At 53.5% G+C, this 22618-nt stretch overlaps 1 protein-coding gene and 1 long non-coding RNA gene across 2 annotated transcripts; both read left to right on the plus strand.

The window, feature by feature from the left end:
- Positions 1-483: 483 nt before the first annotated feature.
- Positions 484-1924, plus strand: LOC146542803 (uncharacterized). The gene is made up of 2 exons (XR_014879574.1): positions 484-867; positions 1561-1924. It is a non-coding gene; the product is annotated as an uncharacterized LOC146542803 (long non-coding RNA).
- Positions 1925-10456: 8532 nt separating this feature from the next.
- On the plus strand, positions 10457-12328 carry POU3F1 (POU class 3 homeobox 1). Its single transcript, XM_085208809.1, has one exon. It carries the CDS (start codon positions 10559-10561, stop codon positions 11681-11683), a length of 1125 nt encoding a protein of 374 aa, XP_085064935.1. The 5' UTR covers positions 10457-10558; the 3' UTR covers positions 11684-12328.
- Positions 12329-22618: the final 10290 nt, after the last annotated feature.

The raw sequence follows: 22618 nt of genomic DNA on the forward strand, positions 1-22618 counted from the left end.
GCATGGGCAGTGGGTTTGGTGAGACTGGAGGACGTGTGGCAGCGCAGCGTGTTGCACCATGGCACCATGCTGCAAAGGAAAGAGAACTCCAGACAAGTCCTGGGAGTGCCAGGAGCGCGGCAGCCACGGCTTTGGGGTCTGCAGCCCGCTAGGGCTTTGCTTGTGCATGGGCACTGCTCTTCCAGAGGGTGTGTCACCAAATGGTTAGAGAGAGGTTTGTGATGTAAATGAAAGTTTCAGGGGTTGCTCTGTCCTCAGAAGGGGCTGAGGCCACGACTGATTAAGCATTGGGTGAGCCAGGGCAGAAACAGTGCTCGTGTGGGAAGCATTGCCAACACAAATCTCTTAATAGTCTTTGAGTCTCTGCGAGGCCTTAAAATCAATCAGAGGATTAACTAAGCAAAGCTGTCTTTATGATCCATGATCCAGCTTTGTGCAATTGGATCCGGCTTGCTTTTTGGGCCTTTCTTTGCGGGTGGGCTGTGATGGAGGAGCCCTGCAGGAGATCTGGGAATTGGGCATCTGCAGCACGCACAGAAGGGATACCAGAGAGACACGACACTTTGTCTTCTCCCATCCCTCCCACTGGCTCCTCGTGATCCAGTGTTTCTTTTTACAGAAGCTCACTGAGGAAAAGCCACCAACTGCTCCTGGTGAGATGCCAGCTTTGTGTGGCTGCTGGGACGCCTTCTGCCAGGGGTGCATCACACCTTCCTGTTGTCTTATCCTTCTGGCACCTGGACTTTGGTTTCAGGGCTGGGCTGAAGCCTGGGAGCTGCTGCACCCATCTGCTGCCACATGCAGTAGGAAGCATCACCTCCTGAGATGCACTTTGAGGAATTCACCACTGAAGATGATAAATTTCTGGTAGGCACAAACTGCGGGCTCCTGGTGCATCAGCAGTTGGATGTTAGGAAGTCAGGTTGGATATTAGGAGAAATTTCTTCTTCAAAGAGAGGTGACGCATGGGCTGCCCTGAGAGTGGTGGGTCACTGTTCCTGCAGGTGTTCAGAACCATGGGGATGTGGCCCTTGGGGACATGGTCAGTGTGCATGGTGGGGGTGGGGTGGGTTTGGGCTGGGGGAGCTCACAGGGCTTTTCCAACCTCAGTGATTTTGTGATTCTCTGATTCTATAGTGGTCACTGCTCAAAGCATTTCCCCACTTTGGGTGTTTGCGTGCTCTTGGTTGCCATCAGGTGAAATTCATAGAATCGTAGAATCATTTGAGTTCACAGAATCACAGAATGAATCACAGAATGGCCAGGGTTGGAAGGGACCTCAAGGATCATGAATCTCCAACCCCCCAGCCACATGCAGGACCACCAACCTCCCCATTTGAGTTGGAGGGGACCATTGAAGGTCATCTAGTATTGCCATCAAAGCATCTGTAGACCTTGGGAATGAAGTCGGTCCAGGCTATAGCAACACATCCACTCAAGGGGCAGCTCCACAGACAGATTCCTCAGTGAGGTGTAGGATGAAAGGACAGCAATTGTGAGCAGCGTGAAGAAGCCAACCAGAGGTGATGCACTGATTATTTCTGCTTCCCCAAACACCAGGAGCTGGCCCTCTGTGAAACGTTTCCCTTATCTGCCGCACACCGCCTTGGCTGTCGAAGGCTTCCATGAATTTCAAACAAACAAACTGGACGAAGCTGCGGGAAGAAAAAATAAAACAAACAAAACACCCTAACAGCTATTGAATAACAAACATCACTTCTGCCACGGGAAATCTCTGCAACCTGTCAGAGCAGAGCAGAGCTGCGAGGCGGCATTGCTTGGAGCGCAGTGCTGCTGACAGCCCAGTGCCGGACACAGCTCCTGTGGGCATCTGTCTGCTCTTCTGCCCTCTGCCTCTCCTCCCCATCCTTTCACATTCTAGCACTTTTTTAAATAAAACTCACAGATTTGTGTTACAATTATATCCTGCGCTGAATATATTTTTGCTTTGAGATGAGCCGGGACGATTTTATGTGAAGGCGCCTTCTGGCTGCCCAGGAGAGCTCCTCAGACAGCCCTGAGACAGGCTGGCATGTCACATAAACAGCAAGTACGTGCCTCTGAGAGTAGAAGTTTCCCTGGGAAACCTCAGACTCTCCTTGTGTTATGGCCTGATTATCAAACAGCCGATTTACATCTTTTTAGGTGTTTCCATCTGTTGATAGAAAAATGCCCGATTGCACAACATTCATTTTGCTCCTCATTGGGTTCTCACCGTTGCCAGCAGCACTGGGGCCAGAGCAACCTGCTGAAATGCCCCGGAGCTGGGGGCACTGGGCTGCTGGAGCTGTGGGCAGCACCCACCTGCATTTGGAGCAGTGTCTGCCGACAGCTCTGCAGACCCCCCAGGGCTGGCACCCACTGGGCTGCTGCCACTCACTTCTCCAAGTGCATTTTTCCAAGCTTTCATGCAAATCTCCACTTCTTCATCCGTGCACATGGTTTTATGCAGCTTTGGTGATGCTTGTCTGACAGACAGCCTCTGTCTGCACTGCAGCTGGAGCTCATTGCACAGCTGGAACGTGGCACACAGCTGGAGCTCAGCACACAGCTGGCTGCAAGAGCTGCCACCTGCAGTCACCAAAGGAAAGGAGCAGTGTGGGCAGGGCTGAGCAGGTTGCCGTATTCCTGTGGATGCTGCATCTCTGAGGGCTGAACCGAGAAGGCAGCAGTGCCAAGAGCAATGCATTTGGAAGCAGATGGTCTTTAGGGACCCTTCCTACCCAAGCCATCCTATGATTTGCTCACTGATAAATATTTGTATCGTCAAAGAGCCCTGAGAAATGTAATTACTCCAAAGCAACCCAGGATGTGTTGCTCTGTGGCAGTCACTGGGAGTCGGTTATCCTTGCACCTCAGAGAGCCTGGAAACTGTATTCAACAGGTGAGCAAAGCCAAATATTTTAATCAGCAAAAAACAGAAGAGTGTTGAGATGAGTGAAGAGAGGAAGGAAATCCTGGGCTTGGTGCCTGATTCCTAATCCCTGAACTGTCTCACTGTAGTGCTGTGAAAGCCAGGAGGAATAAGCCTGATACCACAGCATCTTGCCATCAAAAAACTGCATTAATACAGAACTGCAAAGGTAATTAACCAAATCAGACTTGGTCCAGTGCTGAAAAGGATTTCTTCCCCCAGGGATGAGCAGATGTCTCAATCTAATTATACAAGTTATTTAATCAGAACCAGAGGTTGGGTAGCTAATGAAAATATACCTAGAATGGGGGGAAGAGGTGCAGTTGGGGGGGGGGGAGGCATGACTTTGAGCTGGAAGCAATTCTAGAGCTCTTCTGCCCTGTTTGTAAGCACTACAGGAATGGGAATTTGGAAAAACATCAGTAGTGAAAAGAATATGTTCTGGCAAAAGATTGTTTTTGGCATGGAGAGAAAATATTCTGGTCAAAGTTATCAGCGCTTCAGGTCTCCTTTTTCCCAGTGCTTCTCCCTGCTGACTGCAGCAGGCAATGAATCTTAACCACATACTTTGCCCACTCTAAATAAGTTGTTGTGTTTTCTCTGCTGCATACAGTTAGAAGGGGCCACGCACACGGAGAAGGAGCACTCAACCATCTCCCAGATCCTTTGTTCTGCAGCATGGAGCATCTGTTTGTGGCAGCTGAAGTGGAGAAACGCTCTGTTTGTGATCGTGTGGCTGTAGACAAATGGGTTGTGATGTGCTGGGAGACCTCAGTAAAGAGGGGGAGATGCAGTGCAGGAGCCACTTGGGTTAGTGCAGGTATCAACTCCATTCTGCAGGAATCTGCTCTGCTGAGACACATTTGCAAAGCGTGGTTCCTCTTTGTTTGTGTGGAAATCCGCTCTCAAGCCCTTATGCAAAAGTGGTCAGCCTTTCTATGAGCCCCCACCAATGGTAAAACTGCAAACTGAGCGTAGGTTGGGGTGGTTGCATGGTGTTTTTTTTTTTTTTCCCTGTGAACTTTTATAGCTTTGCAGAAACAACTGAAGCTGAGCTGAGGCACTGAGGCCATTGGAAATCTGACCCTGAATATTAAACAACCTGCCTGCGAGGTCGTGCTCAGCCGGGGGATTTAAACAGTTCTGAATTGCCGAACCGAGGTCCCCTGAAAGAGAATTTACCAGGCAATAAGGAATGGATTGACAGAAAAAGGAATAAAGATGAAATGTGATGTCTGCCGAACCCGTTTTTCCTCACTTCGTCGTATATCCTGGCTTCTTTAACCTCCCTGTTAATGAGAGCTCTTCCACTTTTGTACCCCCAGGTGCTCGGAGTGCCACTGAACCCCCTCCCCACCCCTGGAAGGACAGACAGACAGACGGCCGTGCATGTCAGTGGGCAGACCTGCAGCTGCACGGCTCCTCCTGCAGCCTCAACGCGGGGTTGGTGGGGTGCTGGGAGCTGCTGCCCTCAGAAAGCGGGATGGGAAGAGAAGGTGACACATCACTGTGCTGTGACTCAGGAGAAAGGCCGAGCCCTGAGGGCCTGGTGAGTGCAGTGGGTGTTTGCTGCCCACAGCGTGGCTCAATTACAGGAGTGACAAGCTGCAGCACAGCTCACAGCCCTGGTAGACAGTTCTGTCAGCAGCCTGAGCAGTGCTGGGCCACTGCCAGCCAACGACTTGCAGCACAAGAAACAAAGCAAAACTTGACTTTGAACTATGCTGCCCTATATCCAGAATGGTTGCATTGGTTGCACGCTGAGTAAATAATGCACTGCTTTCATTGGTGTCCCTATTCTGCACTGAGAACCTGAGCTACCCGTGAACTAAAAAAACACAGCTGAGCAGTGCTTTCCTAAGGTTCGCCCACTTGCAGGAGCTGTGATTTGGTCCTTGTTTGTGAATATTTCTCTTCTGGGAATGCAGTTGTGAGCTCTGGGAATGAGCCAAAATCTATCACCGAAGATCTGGTCATCACTATTTCAAAGTCCAATTAATTAAGTCCATTAGGCTTGGAAGGTGAGAGGTGTTGAGTCTTCCTTTATGAGGTGAAGAACGATGAGATCCAAGAGGAAGGGTTGGGTGGTGATGGGATGGCTGGGACCAGGAGGAACGGTCACTCCAACAATGCCACCCCCAGGGCAGGGGCTGCATAAGGGACAGCATTGGGAAGGAGGAGCACCAGCTCCCAGTGTGGCCATGCTCCAGGCTGAACGCAGGCGTGGAATCACTGCCTCCTCCCATCCACGTCTGTGGAGAGCTTTTTACTGGCGTCAGTGGCAGCAGGATCAGAGTCGAGTCTTAAGGCTCTTCCCCTGGAGCTCACAGGAGTTTAATAGAAAGAAAAAAAAAAAAAAAAAGCCTAAGTTGTAATTAATCAGCTTCTGCTTCTCCTGCAGGAAAGAGTTAATGAAGGAAAAGCTTGTCTGGCCAAGGAGCTGGTGTGGCTCCAGGAGAGCCGTGACTCAGAGATGGAGCATCCTGCCAGAGCACCGGGCAGGCTCCTCATCCTCAGCTCCTCCTCTCCCAGCACAGCAATGTGAATGTGTCCAGCATCGTGGCTAGGAGGGTTTGTCCCATACAGCACCTGCTCTTCCCACTCAGCTCCACACTCTTGGCTTGCGTAAGAAACTCCTTACCTCATAGTCTGTGGGTAGGACCTGGCACATCTGGCTGTATCGTGTTGGTCAGCGGTGCACAGCCCTTTGTTATCTCATTGGGGCTCTCTACAGGACAGAAAAAGGTTAACAGGACGACTTACAAGTGCAAGGAAAAGGCCAAAAGAAGACAAGAACAGACGGACTGGGTGAGTTATTCAAAGGTTTGACCAGATTGGGCTCAAAATGAAGCGTGGAGCAACGAGATTTGGTGGCAATGTCACAAAGCAGCCCATGCTCAACGACACACAATCCTCTGTCCCAGGTGCATGTTAATAGTTTTGTATAAAATGGATGTTTTCCTTCTCCTCAGTCTCTTGCCCCCTGCCCAATGACCAATGAGGGGTCCCACAAAGACCAACATGAAGGCAGCAGCGGTGCAGCAGAGCAGGGTAGGATGTGTGGTCCTGGCAATAAGTGGAATTACACCGCTTTGAACCCTAGGCTGGCAGAGCATAAACATATGGATTAGCACCAACGCAACAGATCAAAACCCAAGGAGGAGGGCTCAAACAAGTCATAATTTGTAACAATAACAAATCTGCAGGGTTTCATCACTTCAGCTCCCAACCCTCACACCTCAACCTCGCCGCAAGGAAAACAGCTGCCTCCCTTTTCTCCCACATCTGTCCTAAACATCCCATTGGGGCAGCCAGCCTGGGAAGCACTGCCTGTTGGGTGGAACACCGTTGTCTGGAGCTGTGCGTTGTCAGAGCAATCACTGTGGGGTGGGGACAAGAAAAGGACAGGGTGTTCAATGCTGGATCTGTTTGGAGAGTAGAAAACTGTTCCCGTGCAACCCTTCTTTTGCAGCAGCCAGGCTGCAGGGTGCTGCATGCACAGAGCTGCAGGGCCAGCTGCAAATGGCCCAACGTTGCTGTGCTGTTTGGCTGCAGCTGCTGCTGCATCACAGTTGACTGCAGATCGACAAGACAGGGCGACAGCACAACTGTAGGCACCTTCATCCGCTGCATGCATAATCCTCGGTGCTGAACCCACTCCAAACTCATCCCCAGGTCTTATCTTTTCTAACCTGGGTATTTATTCATGTGGTTGTTTTATGTAAACTGCAAAGAGCCTCATTAAATGGAAACCTTCCCTTGTGAGCTTCATTATTAAGGTGGAACGGCACTTGGAACGCGCTGAGCAAAATCCCTGAGCTTTGGGGTTACTTGGGGAAGGAATGCTTGATGCTGGCAGCCCAAGGCTGAGCCCCCTTATCTCGCCCATTCAGGAGCATGCTCTGCTCTGGGATGAGGCACTGCAATGGGCACTGTGTGCAGGAAGCTCCCAGGAGAAGCCCTGAAGAACAAAATGGGAACCTGGGACCTGCCCTGCCCTAGCAGTCCAGCACTGGGCCCTTTGGATTCTGGAGAAGAATGGAGCAGCAGTGAGGCTGACCTGGGCTGTAGCTCCAGGCTTGGGGCTGGCTGACATGGAGCTGTGGAAGGGGATGAGGTTTTGCAGCTAAAATTTTCCATTGCTGGAATGCTGGCCAGATAAATCCCAGTGTTTTTGTGGGTCCCTGTTCTCATTTGTATTATAAATGCTCATGGCAGAGTTCACAGCAGAAGACACATACACATGGTTATGGATGTATGCATCAATCTGAGGCTGGAAATGAATTGGGTTGTGTGTATTTTCCCTTCCTTAGCCCAACTGAACTCAATCCTGTTTTCCCAGGACTGAACACCAATAGGAACCACTGCAGACGAGTTGTTTCCCTTTGGTAGCAGTCACACATGATGAAGCAGTGTGATATTGGGGAACAGGCTGAGAAAGCAGAGAGGGACTGGATGCTCTTGCAGTGCCCAGTGCATGCTGAGCCCTTTGCAGTGGTCACCCCAGTGCCCCACTGGGAGCCGTGCATTGCCTCTGCTGTGCTTGGTGCCTCTCAGCCCCCCCATGCATCTCCAGCTGAAGGACTTGAGAGCTGATAGAGCTTTTTAAAGTGGGGATTATGTAAATGCATATTATGGCACTTTCATAAACAGGGATTATTTGTCGAATGCTTTCGAGTGCTTCCTTCGCAGCGATTAAGGTCTGTTGTGTAAATAGGAATTTAGTGGCTGCTTAGCCTAAGTTCCATTGGTTCAATAAAAGATGAGAGCAGCACTTCTTGCATTCATCTTGGCCTCGTGAGAACATCTTTGGGGCAGTTTTCAGATAATTACATGAACATCTACACCTACTGCCCATTGCAGGCAGCATACCTTGCATGTCCGTATCGACCATTCTCCGTTTCCCTTCCTTGCTACTTTTGTGATTAAATCCGTTGTCTCAGCTGCTATTTTGTTGGTTATCTCTCCCTAAATTAACAATTCTGAAAGTGTGGATGAGCAAAGCAAAACGAGTATTTTGCCATTGTACCATGGATTATCCGTGCTGCAGTCGGGCAGTGTGGTGCTGCCAGTCACACAGAGAATGAATCACATCGAACATCACCCATGGGGCTGTTCATTCCTGGAAGTGGGAACGGACCAGGGGGCCAATATTCCTGATGGGGCTCGATGAGGAAATGAGGTTTTGCTACAAAATTTGAGTGCCCTCCTATTGGGATGTGGCCACATCTCAGCCCCTCATTGCTGAGTGCTTTGGGTCACTGCTCTCTTTTGCATCTCCTTTCAGTTAGAGCAACTTTGCCACTCAGTTCTGCTACCAAAGAAGGCATTACGTGGGAATTTCTCATCTTCCTCCATTCGTTGTTATTTCCAGTCTTTAAATTCAACTTCTATCAAGTTAAGCAAGCCTAGAGCACAATCTGTGCACAATACCTTGCTTTGAGAAGATCATTTGTTTGAGTATAAACCAATATTTCTTTCTAATTCAGCTGTGATGGGGATCGAGTTATCACATAATGCGTTTTCTCCTTTGGTGAATTCTCAAACACATAAACAGGAGTTTGAAAGGAGATCTAATCCTCAGCCTTTGGAAATGATTAATTTCTACTAATGATTTACTGATGTACACACGGCTTATTTTGCATAAAGTTAGAGCTGAGCACATTTATTCATTATGATTCCCTTAAAAATGGATATAAATATCAAGAGCAATTGGCTACCAAAAATTTGAATATTGCAGCACTGCATCATGGGGAGCTGACATGAATACGAGTCGGGCGAGAAAAAAATATACAGAAAATGCTTATCCAAGTGTGATACTTTACAGCATGTCACTGAATCATCAGAAAGGGTTACATTCATTACAAACGTATGCAGTATTTGCAAAGGATTCCTTGGGAAGAAAAAAAAAAAAATAAAGAAAATAAAAGAGCAATATTTTCCTTAGTAAATGTGCTCTGTGATCTATGGAACCCATTTCTCCTGTGAAGTCCAAAGCCTGGGCTCTCTGCAAGGCTGGAGCACCTGCACCATGGGATGGTTCACTGCTGGCACGGAGAAAATGAATGGGATGGGGGGCCTGCATGGGGCAGCGCATCACAGGTGAGGATGCAGCCAAACTGTGCAACAGAGAGCAAAGGGCTGCACACCTTGGAAGGAAAAGCCTTTGAGAGGCGGCTCCCGGTGTCCGTATCCACCAGGAGAGCAAGAGGGCACCTGCATGAGGCCATTGACATGTTGCACTCGTCCCTGTATTGATCTGCTGCTTCGGCGGCCACCCGAGCCCTTGGCAAAGGTCACTGTCTCTGTTCCCGTGTTACAAATGGGAGCAAGGAGGCGAAGAGATTAATTTTCAGAAGTGATTAATGTTCCCGGTGCCCATCCTCATTCACGTTGGGCCTCGAGCCCCAGTGAAGTCTGGAGCTGGGTTAATTAAGGTGTCCCCTGCCCCTCTCCCAGCCCTGCCAGACACGGCCGTTGCTCACTGTCATTGCCTTTTCCCACAAACTCCTCCGCCCTTCATCCCGTGCCAGCCCTCAAACCGGCTCAGGGACTCCCCCAGGGCTGCTCCCTCTCCTCCCTGGCCTCACATGTCCTGTGACACCCAAACACTCACATCCTCTCCGGGCTTTGTCCAATGGCTCAGACAGAGCTCCCACATCCCGATGATTTGGGGCACCTGCTGCCCTTCGTCTCTGCTTCACCACGGGCAGAGCATCATTAAACAACAGTCAGACAAAGCAGCTGCAGGGGAAGTTTCTCCCAGCACCAAATAACTGTTACAGAGCCAAACTGCACTTTGTTTGAGTGCAGCATTAGAACAAAAACGCTTTCTGACAGAGCGAGAGCAGCGAACCATATCTCCAGAACAAGGAGACCCTTCCAACCCTGGGAGCTGCAAAAAGGGGTCGGGGAAGTGGGATGTAAAGTAGACAACAGACAGATGTGCACTGCTAATGTCTGCCAGTGCTGAAAGCAGTAACTGCAGCTCTTGATGCCCCTGCGGCCATACTGTGCCATATGGTGCAGGATGTATACATCTCCACAGTGCCATACAGTGCCATGCACACTGTACTGTACAGGACTGCGCTGGGCTTTATTGGGCTGTACAGTGCCAAACACGACTGTACCACACCACACCATTCTGCACACCACTGTACCATGCCATATAGCACCACACCATGCCATATAGCACCATACTGTGTGCCACACAGTACCATACTGTGCCATATAGCACCGTACTGTGCCATACACCACCGCGCAGTCCCGCCCACGTGCTCCTCTCCCGCCACCGCCCCGGCCCGCGCCCCTCGCCCGCGCCCGGCCCACGTGGACGCCCGCCGCCCGGCATGAATGAAGCGCCCTCCTCCAATCGGCACCCGCCTCGCCGCCGGCCGCACGCGGGCCGCCCCGCCGAGCGCGTCTCCGGCCAATCGTGCGGCGGCGGCTGCCCACCCGCAGCCAATGGGAAAGGCGAGCGCTGGGCGGCGCCCCGGGCCGGCGGCGCCCAATGGCGGAGCGGCGCGGGCCGGCGGTGGCGGCGGGCGGGCCAATGGGACGCGGGGGCGTGGCCGCCGCGCGGCGGCGCGGCACCCGGGCGCGGGGCTCTAAAGCGCGGCGCGGCGCCGCGTCCCGCAGACGGCCATGGCCGCCGCCGCGCAGTACCTGCCGCGCTCCGCCGCGCTGCTGCACCCCGACGGCGACCGCCTGCATCAGGGCACCACGTACCGCGAGGTGCAGAAAATGATGCACCACGAGTACCTGCAGGGCCTGGCCCCCGCCGCCGCCGGGCACGCCGTCGGGTTGGCGCATCACCAGTGGCTGCCCAGCGCCGGTACGGACTGGGGCAGCAGCGGAGGAGGAGGAGGCGGCGCGCACCTCCCGCCGGCGGCCGAGCACGGCAAGGGCGGCCCGGGAGGACCCCGCGAGGAGCTGCCACCCGCCGCCGCCTTCCACCCGCGGCCGCACCTGGTGCCCCAGGCTGGCGGCTGGGCGCAGGGCGCGGGGCCGCCCCCCCACCTGCCCCCCATGTCGCCGCCGTCGGGGCAGCCGCTGCTTTACGGGCAGCCCTACGGCGGCCTCAACGGGATGCTGGGCCCACCCGGCCCCGCGCTGCACCACGGGCACGGGCTGCGCGACCCGCTGGGCGCCGAGGAGGCGGCGGGCCACGAGCTGGCGGCCTCCCCGCCTCCGCCGCTGGGGCCGCCCGAGCCGTCGGACGAGGACGCGCCGAGCTCCGACGACCTGGAGCAGTTCGCCAAGCAGTTCAAGCAGCGGCGGATCAAGCTGGGCTTCACGCAGGCCGACGTGGGGCTGGCGCTCGGTACCCTCTACGGGAACGTCTTCTCGCAGACCACCATCTGCCGCTTCGAGGCGCTGCAGCTGAGCTTCAAGAACATGTGCAAGCTGAAGCCTCTGCTCAACAAGTGGCTGGAGGAGACGGACTCCAGCACGGGCAGCCCCACCAACCTGGACAAGATCGCGGCGCAGGGCAGGAAGCGCAAGAAGCGCACCTCCATCGAGGTGGGCGTCAAGGGCGCCCTGGAGAACCACTTCCTCAAGTGCCCCAAGCCCTCGGCGCACGAGATCACCTCCCTGGCGGACTCCCTGCAGCTGGAGAAGGAGGTGGTGCGGGTCTGGTTCTGCAACCGGCGGCAGAAGGAGAAGCGCATGACGCCGGCCGGGCTCCCGCACCCGCCCATGGAGGACGTTTACGCACAGGCGGACACTTCGCCGCTGCACCACGCGCTGCCCGGCGCCGTGCCGTGACCGCCGGCCCCGCCGCTGGGCCCCGACGGCGGCGGCGGAGCGGGCGCGGGCGGCGGGACGCGCCCCGGTTCCTTCCTTCCTTCCTCGGACTGGCCCGGCCCGGCCGCCCTCCCCAGCCCTATTTATTCGGGCGCCGGAGCCGCTCGCGGCCGCAGCAGAAGTAGCCAAAGGTTTGCGATCTCTAATTTATTCCCTCCCGCGGGGCCCCCGGCTCCGGCCCGGCCGTAGGACGCGGCGCTGCCCGTCCCGGCCCCTTTCTATTTATTTTCTAACCGTTCGCGGAGCTCTCTCCCTCCCGTTGGTAGGTTCGGTTCGGTTCATTCCCCCCCTCCACCCCCTTTTTTCCCCTTTGGTTTCGGTTTTTGTTTGTTGTTTTTTTTGTTTTGTTTTGTTATTTTGTTGTTTTTTTTTTTTCGTTTGTATCTTTATTGCAAAACCAATGTAGACTGCGAGGGTACGTTTCTATTTATGTTATAGTAAATATTTTATTACTTACATAAACCATTTACCCAGGAACCGGTCTCGTGTCGTCTTTCGGGAGCGGGGCGGCCTCGGGCCGGGGTCCATCTGGCCCCCATCCCCCCCCTCTCCCTCAGCATCCCACCCTCGGTGCGCTGCCGTTCGGTCCCACCCCGCGCTCCGGAGCGCCGAAGGAGCGTCCCGCTGTGCCGCGAGTTCGTTACGCTGCGCCGAACTTCTGCTTTGCAGCGCGATTAGGAAAGAAAACTTCTCTCCGCTTCTCGCAGGGATAACAGACGTCCGTGAGCAGAGCTCGAGACGCCGCGTTGTTGTGATTTTTCTTGTCTTGTTTTGTTTTTTTCTTCGCTCCGAGGTGTTCCTCTGTCCCCAGTTCTCACGGCTTCGTGCCCCGATGGGTCGCGGTTGCCGCAAGGAAGGCTGCAAACTGAGTTCTGCCGTGCTGTGTAGAGGGACCGACCCCCATCTCCTAACGCTCTTCTCTTTCAGCACCGCCGGGACTGCGGCGGCCACTGCGTGTCCTTTGGGTCCAGCGGTGTTTTATGCAGAGGGAACTGTGCCATGTGTGCCTGCACTGCTCAGATCCACTGCTCGGATGTGCGGTTGAGAGCTGGGGGTAAAGCATCCAATTTCCTTTTAATTTGGCAGAGAACTTCCCGTGGTTTCAGCTTCTAGCATGGCACTGCTGGAGTTCGGGCACCAATTCCATCCCACGACCCAGCAGCTTCAGATGGGATTTTCTAGGGATAAAGAAGAGATATTCTGGGGGTAGCCCTGCAGGTAAATTCAGATATGTTTTTTTTAATATGTAAAATATAACTTATGCTTGGGAACTCACACGTGAAAACTCTTGCATTTATTGCAGCTTGATTTATTTTTTTTTTTGTTGCGCCTTTGGGGCGCGTATGCGTGCCGTGCTTCCCAAAGCAACACCACAATATTGGCAATATTCACATTATAAATTACCCCATCCCCAACACTTCCGTGTAGGCACTCTATGTTAGCAGATAGAAAAATATCACGGCGTTGCTCATCCCAAATTCCAGCAAGTGGTTTTCTGAGACTTTAAAATAAAGTCACTTGGTGAGGTGCTTTTGCTGCACATTGGAACGGCTCCCAGTGTGTTGCTGGGCTGGGAGTGCTGCAGTGCGGGGCAGTGTTGGCTTCCCCAAATGGAGAGCATTTAGGGGGCTCAGTGTTGGCTTCCCCAAATGGAGAGCATTTAGGGGGCTCAGGTGTGGGGCTGTGTGTTTTCAGGTGTGATAAGGGCTGAGGTGCCTTCATGCTCTTGCAGGCATGACTTGATCTAAAAGCACAGAATGGTGGGGCAGTAAAGTCCTGAATTCCAGAAGTTTTGCTGTATTTACTGAATTGTTCTGTATTTGCTGAATGCACGCTGCAGTTTAGAAATGAGGAAATACGAGGCTGTTCAGATCGTATGCTTTAAAGAAAAAAGTGGAGGAGTATAATGATAAATTCTTGGAAACAGGAGTTTGACTCAATGTGTCATAGAGGAATTTAAATTTATTATCAACTCCGCACTCTCTCCTCTCTGTTCTTTTGTGCCTCTCGCACACACGTACCATTGTGCTCCGCTGCAGCTCTGCTGCCTTCCTCAGGGCTCTCAGGGAGGAGGAAACAAAAGGGGAAACGAACCGACGAAAGCAGAGGTTTGTTTTTTTTTTCTTACTTCTTTAAAAAGCAACTCTTGTTTGCACTGAGCACTTTTAACTGCGCCGCTTTCCCACACCGGGAGCGACTGCAGCATCTCCTGCCCTCCGAGGCAGCGCGGCTGGCAAGCAACCCCGGAGTTGGGGAGGAAGGGGCAACGCTCACATTGCATTGCTGTAATGGATGAGATGCGCTGGGAGGGCGCACGGCCCTGGGTTGTGCGGTGTCAGCTCGGATCAGGCGCCGGCAGCGCTGCTGTGTGAGCTGTGTGAGCCCTCCTGTGCGAAGAGAAACCCTGCTCCGTGCTTCTGATTTCTGCAGCACTCAGCTATGTTGCAAAGCAATGCCACCCCCCCCCCCCCCCCAGGGTCGCCTGGCTGAGGTTTTGTTGTTTTCTTGGTCAGGGATTAAATGGCGATTACTGCAGGCATGGTTACTTTTTTGTTTTGTTTGACTTCTTCCATTTGTTTGTTTGCTTTTTTTCCCCTCAAGTGGGAGCGTGAGCTGCTGTGGTTGTATCAGAGTTCGGCGCAGGGGTGTGGGATGGTGTTGGTGCATGAAGGAGAAGCAGATGTAGAAGTGCCAACAAATGCAGCGGAACATTCAGTGCATGGAGTGCAGATATGGGAAGGGAGGAATTCTGTGCACCCTGGAGCTCTGAGCACAGCGCTGCCCTGTCCACGCTGGCATGGAGCTCTTGGTGTACGGAATGGGGCACTGTCTGTGTGCTGTTCTGTTTCATGCTGGCTGTTGGCAGAGGAAAATTGCTCCTTTCTGTAAGGTGAGCAATATTCAGCAAGCCATCGGTTTTTTTTTGTTGTTGTTGGTTTTTTTCCAAATTATTTTCATTTTTTAGTAGATGAAGGCGGAGGGGTGCTGCTCAGCTTTCTCTGTGCTCGGGATAAGGCTGTGTGGTGCCAATATCCAACTCATTTCTGAGATTTTCTACCTTAGAACATGACTGCTGCCAGTGGGAGAGCACCGAGGTGTGCTTGTCCTGCAGCAGTGTGCCTCTCCAGGCAGGCTTACATGGAGCCACTGGTGCTGTGTCCCTTCATCCTTCCAGCAGAGCCTGTTCTTGTGCTCACCCTGATCCCTGCCCAGCACCTGCTGTGCCCGCAGCCCTTTGCTGCCAAGCACAGCAGCAGAAACAGTCATCGATTTGCATGGAAGTTGGGAGCATTGCTGTTAGCACCTTGCCCATTCCCAGCCTTGCTCTCCTGTAAGGATATTCAGCACCGTCCGGTTGAGCAGATATTTTAATTCTGTGCTAACGCCGCCGTTGTTTGCATGTGTTTTAATTGAGTGCCAGTGCTGCTGTTGTTTGGCTGGAGCTGCTCAGCATCCCCTGTTTTATGTGTGTGTGTCTAAGTGGGAAACGCAGAGCTCGTGAAGTCCTTCGTGCAAACCCCACAGAGCTCTGCAGAGCTGGGGCGCTCGGCGTCGCTCCCATTGCTGCTGCATGCAGCTCTCACCCGCTGCAGTGATGCACACAGCACGCCTGCAGCAGGCATCTGCTTTTGGGGTCCCTGTAATAAACTCATCCGTGAAAGTTTCCCTTCCTTTTAATTAGGACTAAATGTCTCCTGGCAGTGGGAGGTGGGGGCTGCAAAGGCGGGTGGAGATGCAGTGGCACAGAGCTTGTTGTATCTCCTACTACCCACTGCCACGCTGCTGCTGTTGGTTGGGCTGAGTGTCACTTCTGGCTGTGCGGGGAAGGGTTGTTAAGCCCTGATGTACATGGGAGTGCTGTCCGGGCCAAACTTTCAAAGTGCTTTTATTAATTTTCCTCGTTGTTGCTCTTTTCGGAGCACATCAGCCCATTCCTGATCACCTGCCTGCTTCTTACCCCCGGCTCTCTTTGCTTTTATTCCCCACAAGGCCAAAAAGGACAGCAGTCGATGCTCACACAGTGCAGCGTCTTTCTGTGGTGTTTGCAGTCTGGCTGCTCCATCCCTGTGCTCAGGGAGGTCTGCCGGGGGCTGAAGCTTTGCAGCCCGTTCCCTCCTTCATTTCTTTGCGTATTTCTTTGTATGGAAATTCATCCAGTGGTTTTCCTTCACCTGTAGCTCTGTGTGTTGTGCCTCTCAGCTTTCAGATGATGCTGAGCTGTAAATCTGCAGCTGGCCAAAACTCCGGGAGATCAGAGCGGAGTTGTTCTTCTCACATTTGCTGCAAACGCATCGGTTTCACAGAGTCTGGCCACTGCATGAGCTGTCTTTAATTGCATATATGCTTAGTTTGAAAACGGTGAAGGTTAATTTTAAGACAAACCGAGGTAGGGACAGGTGATGGCTTTTCAGACTGGGAACTGCCATGCTGATAGTGGTACGGTGGTGACAGCAGCACATTTTCCTCTAGACCACACTGGAGCTGCAGGGCTTTACTCCTGGTTCTTCTGCTTGCTTCCTTGCAGACAAGAAGAAATGCTATTTTCTGGTGATGTTAATCTCTACGGTGTCATAAATGTTAAGTCACAAAAAGTGAGCTCCCCTGAGTGCTCGAGGGCTGAAGAGCAGGGGAAGCTGCTGGGGCTTTGCATTCCTGTGGAGTGGGGGATTTCTGCTTTGTCTTTCTTTAAACATTATCACAGAGCAGAGCTGGAATGACCGCACAGTGCTGCGCCGAGGAATCCTGCTGCCCTCCCAGGGAGCATCTCCTGCATCCACTTCAGGTGGCCGCAGCGCTGGGTCCCCTCGGTCCCTTCTGCCCCATGTGGAGCAGAGGTAGGTGGGAGAGCTGTGTTCTCGTTCATGGGCGTTGCAGCACAAAGGGGCTTTGCTCCTGGTAGAAGGACTCTTAGCATTTTGTTTTCCGAACATGACTTCACTGACTCTCAGCAGCAGGGTGCAATTTACTTTTTCCAGTGAGAACTTTGTGAGCTGAAGAAATGAGTTTCCCAGCTCTGGAAGCATCCCATCGTTGGCTCTCGTTCCATTGCTCCTTCAGGTTATGGGGCTGTTCTGGCTGCACAGCACCACGCTCTGCTTCACCCAGGGCCCAGCAGCAATCCTATCCCACAGCACAGCATCGCCTCACCAGGTCTGTCAGCTGCATCCCAGAAACCCACCAGAATCACACGACCCAAAACCCTTTCCAACATCACCGAGTTGCTTTTGCTGATCCAATGCTGCGTTACAAGCTCAGCTGTTTCTTTCCAGTGCAGATAGCAGATCCCGTGTGCTCAGCTCCCCTCCGCAGGTCACCTCTGGATGCTGTATTTGGGTGCTGGGGTGCAGCGTGGGGCTGCATTTGGGTGCTGCAGGGACCTGGTGGCTGGACCAACTCCATGGGGGAATGCAGCCCATCCCAGTGCCTGCAGCTCCCAGCTGATGCCAGGGATGGACACAGGGCAACAGCACTGAGAGGGAGAGAATGGGATCGATAGCAGTGGTGCTTGATATTCCGCTTAGCAGAACGCTTGTTATGTCTTTAATTACTATTTCTAAAAGCAGCACGGGATGGTAAGCAAAAGCTAGAAATAAATAGCAAGGGGTGATCAATTGGGCATGAAACCCTTGTTATTGATCACCTTTAACCTCTGCTTAAACTAATGACAGAGCTACCATTTAGCTGTCCCCAGGCACAAAGCACATCAATTGCACGAGTGCCACATAAATCACGGTGGGATGCTGCAGAGGGGGGAGGATGGGGCTCCCTTTGGGGTGCCTGCAGCACCCTTCCTCCCTGCTGCTCCCCCAGGAGGCTCCACCAGCAGACCCCCATCCCATGCACTGGCCATGGCTTCATGGCAGTTCTGCTTTCATAGCAGTCCCTGCCCGCCTCTTTCTCCACAGAGCTACAGCGTGATTTATGCAGTTAGAAACCCTTTTGATGCTCCTTTGCGGGGTTGGGGGTGGTTATGGGGCACGATGAGTTTGCAAGAGGAAAGGCAGATAGGATCCAGGCAATGAAGATCTCAGGGCGTTGCTGGAAGTGTCAGAGCTGGGTGTGATGAGGGTCACCTGTTCCCATCCACCTTTGGTTGCTTCTCCTGAATCATCAGCTGTGCTGGAATTGCTATCAGTTACAAGGGAGGGGAAAAAAATAATCACCATTTGCAATTGGCAGCAGAGTGAAGTCAGCACAGCCTTTCCAGATAACAGCAATAATATTCATTAACGTTCGATCTACAAATTCTCCCTTGGAACCTCAGCCTGGAGTTGTGCCAGATCCCAGCACGGAGCTGCCTGCTGGCTTTCAGGGCTGTGCCCAACATATGGCACTGTGGGGCTGTGGCTGCCCCTCCTGCTGTGCTTGGGGGGTATTCCCCTTTCCTTAGAACAGGGCTGGCTGATGCTCTGTAAACCCAGCCTCCCAGATTAGAAGGTGATGTTCTATGATGTTCTCTATTTTTAATTCTGGTGACTCTGGAAACCATTCAGAGAGGATTCAGGTGGTGAAAATCTCGGAAATTTGGAAGGGTCCCACCAAGCTGTGTGTCACTGTGTGTATCTCTAGGGGTTGTTCCCGACCCCATGAGGACAAGGGGAATGTCTCCTGCCTGCAGTGCAGCACAGTGAGGGCACATCTCTGCGGGACTCTCTCAGGAGCTACAGTTAATCCCAGCTTTGCCCTTACCGTGCCATTTGGAAGGCTTCTCCTGAAACCTTAAACAGTCATTTGGGTGTCCTCATCCATCAGCTCCTGGAAGCTCTATCGATAACGCAATCATTTCCCCTTTGGTTCCTCTGTTTCCCTTTTTCCGTGCTGCAGACTCTGCAATTTGTCACTGCCGTCCCCCTGAAATGCTGGAGGCTGTGCAGGAGCTCCATGGCACAGGGAGGACTCCTGCACCCCCAGCAGCAGGGAATGGCCATGAGCCACCCCAAGCCGTGTGCTGACCAGGTGATGTGACAGGGATGCTGCTGGGCTGTGCTGGGTGAGATGGCTCCTGGGTGGGATGCTCAGGGCACCCCAGATCTGAGCTTCCCAAAGTGCCCATTCCAATGCTGTCCCCGTGTCCTAGTCTGGCTTTGGGCTGACCCCACATCTGCCTCACACTGTGTGGGACAGCACCTTGGAGCACGTTGTCCCCTCGCTGCTCTCAGGCCATATTTTCCCTTCTGCTTCCCATCCGTGGGGCTGGTAGGGACACTGCAGTGCTGCCCCATCCATGGGGACACACAGCCCTGCACGGTGCTCTCTGGATCCCCAGAGCATCCTTAGTCCAATCGCTGCAGGCAGCGCTGCTGCTCCTTTTATGACCGAGGACAAAATAAGCTGCAGCTGTAATTAGCGTTAAGCTGCTAATTAGCTTTCACTCTCCAGGGGCTTCTGTGAGGGCTTTGCCTGCAGTCCCTGCACAGCGAGCAGAGCAGAGGGAACGCGATGCAGCTTTCCCTGTGTTGGTCAGATGGCTCTGCTAGGAGCTCAGTGTGGAATGGCACTGCTGAAGCAGTTCCTCCTGCCCTTCATTCAGCCATGGCAGCGGAATCCAGGCTCCACACAGAGCGCATTCAGCCCTGCTCTGTGCAGATGTCCCTGAGCAATTCCATGAATTGTTGCTCTATAGTCACTACGCTGTTTGGGAAAACATTTCGGATAACTGTCCTACGCATCGGGGTGACTGAATGAATGGCATTTGAATGGTCAAAAAGATAGTGTGAATTGGGAACAATGCTGTCCCTGTGAGGGGTGGCAGGAGAATTCCAGCTGGCATTTTCCTTGTGAAGCAGCGAGCCCAAGGCCGCGCTACCTTGGATGGAGCTGGAGGAGCACACAGCTGCCGGCATCTCCCCCCTGAACTCCCCAAGTGCCAGGATGGAACACATGGCAGCTGTGTGAGCACTGTGCTGTCGCTCTGGGGATGCATCAGTGGCAGTCCAGGTGAGCACTGCCCATCTCTACCTCCATCCAGGGGTGGGAGAAAGCTCTGCGGTATTTCCAGATACGCTGCTGTGCCTCACTGTGCAGGATGACACCAGCGCCCAGCAGCTCCCATTCCCATGAGAGGTGTCCCTCCCTGAACCCCCAGCTCGGTGTATCCACGTGGTGGTGGCACTGCTATAGGACAGCATATGGCACCCAGGGGAGCTGCACTGCATCTGGACTTGGCGGAGCACGGCGATCCCGGCCATACATCATCAGGACGAACGCGTGCTTGGGTAACGCATTAGAATAATACATTATTAGAGCCCTGTTGCTATGGTGATGTATTAGGGCAATATATCATTAGGTACCTTCCATTGATGATGTATTGCTTACAACAAGGCGTCTGCCAGCACCAACACGAGGGGAAAGTCTCAGCTTTTTGCAGAAACTCCATCCCTTCCTAAGGAAGAAAATCCCCATGCAGTGGCTTCATTCGGGGATGTGGAGTGGAGGTTACCAGGGCCCCCCCCCGTCCCCAGACTCAGTATGGAGAGGCTCGTTCTGTTCCTTGGCTCGTTTGCAGCACGATGAGCTGTGTGGATGCTGTGCTGATGCTCTTCCTCGCAGACTGCCTGACCCCAACCTGGCTCAGACTTGAAGCCTGGAGTTTTGGGTTCAGAGGGCTCTGGTCAGATGCATCCTTGGACGCCTCCACTTCCACAGGGCCGCACCGTGCTCAGCTCAGCAGGTAGATAAAATTGCTTCTGATGGAGGTTTCACAGAGCAGAGCAGGAAAGCAGGTTGCTTTATAGCTGCAAAGTATGCAGCGTGCATCAGCTGTAGTTTGATTTTAATTAGCGGGGAAGAAAGTAGCTGAGTTAATAAAGTATGCACCTCCTTCTGCAGAGCTGCTAGCACCGACTGCATGAAAAACACAACCAAAGGGGAAAGATGAGCACAAGGTGAGCAAAAGCTGAGCATGCCTGGGCAGCAGTGGTGAAAGCAACATCAGGTGAGATGTCCTGTAGTGTTCTGCCACCCTGCTCAGTGCATGCTCATTCATTTGCGCAAGCAGAGACGCTGCTTGCAGTGCAGCATCCCAACTCCCCGTGCTTCGAGGAGCCCAGCATCTGTCCCTTCCCTCGCTGGGGCCGGCTGTGATGGGGGCTGATCCCACATCTCCCTGGTGCTGGGGCAGCAGGGCTCCCGGGCTCCATGCCCGTGCTCTGGGCTCCAGCTCAGAGCACTTCAGAGCCGGCTGCCCCCACATGGCCCTGCAGATGCACACTTCCTTCCCTTGAACTCTCCGTGGGAGCACACCCCGCCCACCGGGGGCAGAAGGGGCAAGAATAAGAGGTTGTTTGTGCAGGCTTCAGGCACGATAAGTAATGTTCCCCTGGAGCTGCCCTGCTGCTGCTGGTTCCCGTTCATAATAATGACATGTGAGACAGTTTAGGAGAGCAAGTCTGCGTCTGCCCTTGATGCCAATGCTTTTAAGGGTTCAGCGTGCTGCCCTACTCCCAGGCACCATCTGCAACACTCTAAGCCAGGGCTGCTTTTAGCTTCTCAATCAATTGCATTCAATTAAGTGATAACGTGAGCTTTGGGTTGGAGAGTGATTACTTATCCCTTAATCAGCAAATCCTGCCCGGGTGGGGCAGGGCGGTGTGCACCCAACACAGTGTGGGTTTGGTGCAGATGTGCTCCAGCTGCCCTGGCCTACAGCTGCTGTCTGCTGTGACCACGGGGCATCCTGAGGACGTTTGCAACCCTGCTCTGGGGCTGAGGGTGGACCCTTTGCCATTGGGATTTTGCCCAACAGCAGCAGCGCTCTGCCCAGCTGGGGATGCTCAGCACTGCCTGCAGAGATGGCTCTGCTTTGGGAGGGAGGGGTGGGTTTATTTAAAGGAATCTCTTTTTTACCCTGTCCCTTGTGGTGTGTTTCAGTGGGAGATGATGCCAACGGCCACCCCGACACATCTGGGCACAACGTGTTAGAGGGGCTGCGGGCAGCCTGGCTGAGCAGAGCCGGCTCCACGGCCGCGGGATGTGCGGCGCTGCGAGGGATCTCAACCATCAATAAACATCAGTGTCAAAAAGGACAGGAAAAGGTTATTTATCACAAAGCAGGCCAAGGAGCAGGAATGCAGCAGGGGTGACATGGGCTCTGGCCACCCCGCTGGGGCCGTGTCCGGTGGCAGCTCGGGGTCAGAGCCGCCAGCCCAGTGCTCTGCGTCCCCATGGTTCGCCTGGGGCTGGGCTCTGTGCTGTGCCACCAGCCAGGACAGCAGCCTGATGTTTCTCTTGCTTCCTCCGGTGTAATCGGGGTGCTGGAGGAGTGACAGTCTCCTTGGAGCGAACCAGGCTGGGGGGATGGAGGTTTAAAATAAGAGCTGCTGCCCCATAGCACTCTGCGTGGCTCTGGGAGCTGTTGGTTCTGAGGTCAGAAAGCTGCAGGAATGGGGTGTTTGTGTGTGCACGTGGAAGTGGACACATGTAATGTGATGGAGTCTCAAGAGAAGGGGCTTCTGCAGTGCAGAGGATGGGCACTGGGTGCTGGTGATGCTCCTGCTGCTGGTCCCCACCAGAGCACATCCTGCACTGAGGTCTCAGGGATGCTGTGAGCACACCCCTGGCATCCAGAGAGCTTCTGCAGCCTCCCCCCACCACTCCACATCACCTTCCCCTGATTAGAGCCTCGGAACAAACCTGCTAATGCCTTTCCCAAGCTCTCGCCCCCACACTTTTGCCTTATAAATCACTGTAATTAAAGTGTTTGGAAAATGCTCCGGGAGCCCAGACAAGCATCCTCACATGCTCCACACCCAGCTCGGCAAGCCTGACTTCCTGCTGTGCCGGCCCCGGGCTGCATCCCTTCCCTTCCCTCCCAATGCCTGGCGGCACAGAGAGAGGATGGTTCCCAGTCTGCACCCTCCTGGTGCTCTGGGATGGGTAGGACACGGTCACAGCTTC

Source organism: Meleagris gallopavo, chromosome 25 (assembly GCF_905368555.1).
Source record: "Meleagris gallopavo chromosome 25, MGAL_WU_HG_1.1, whole genome shotgun sequence".
Lineage (NCBI taxonomy): Eukaryota > Metazoa > Chordata > Aves > Galliformes > Phasianidae > Meleagris > Meleagris gallopavo.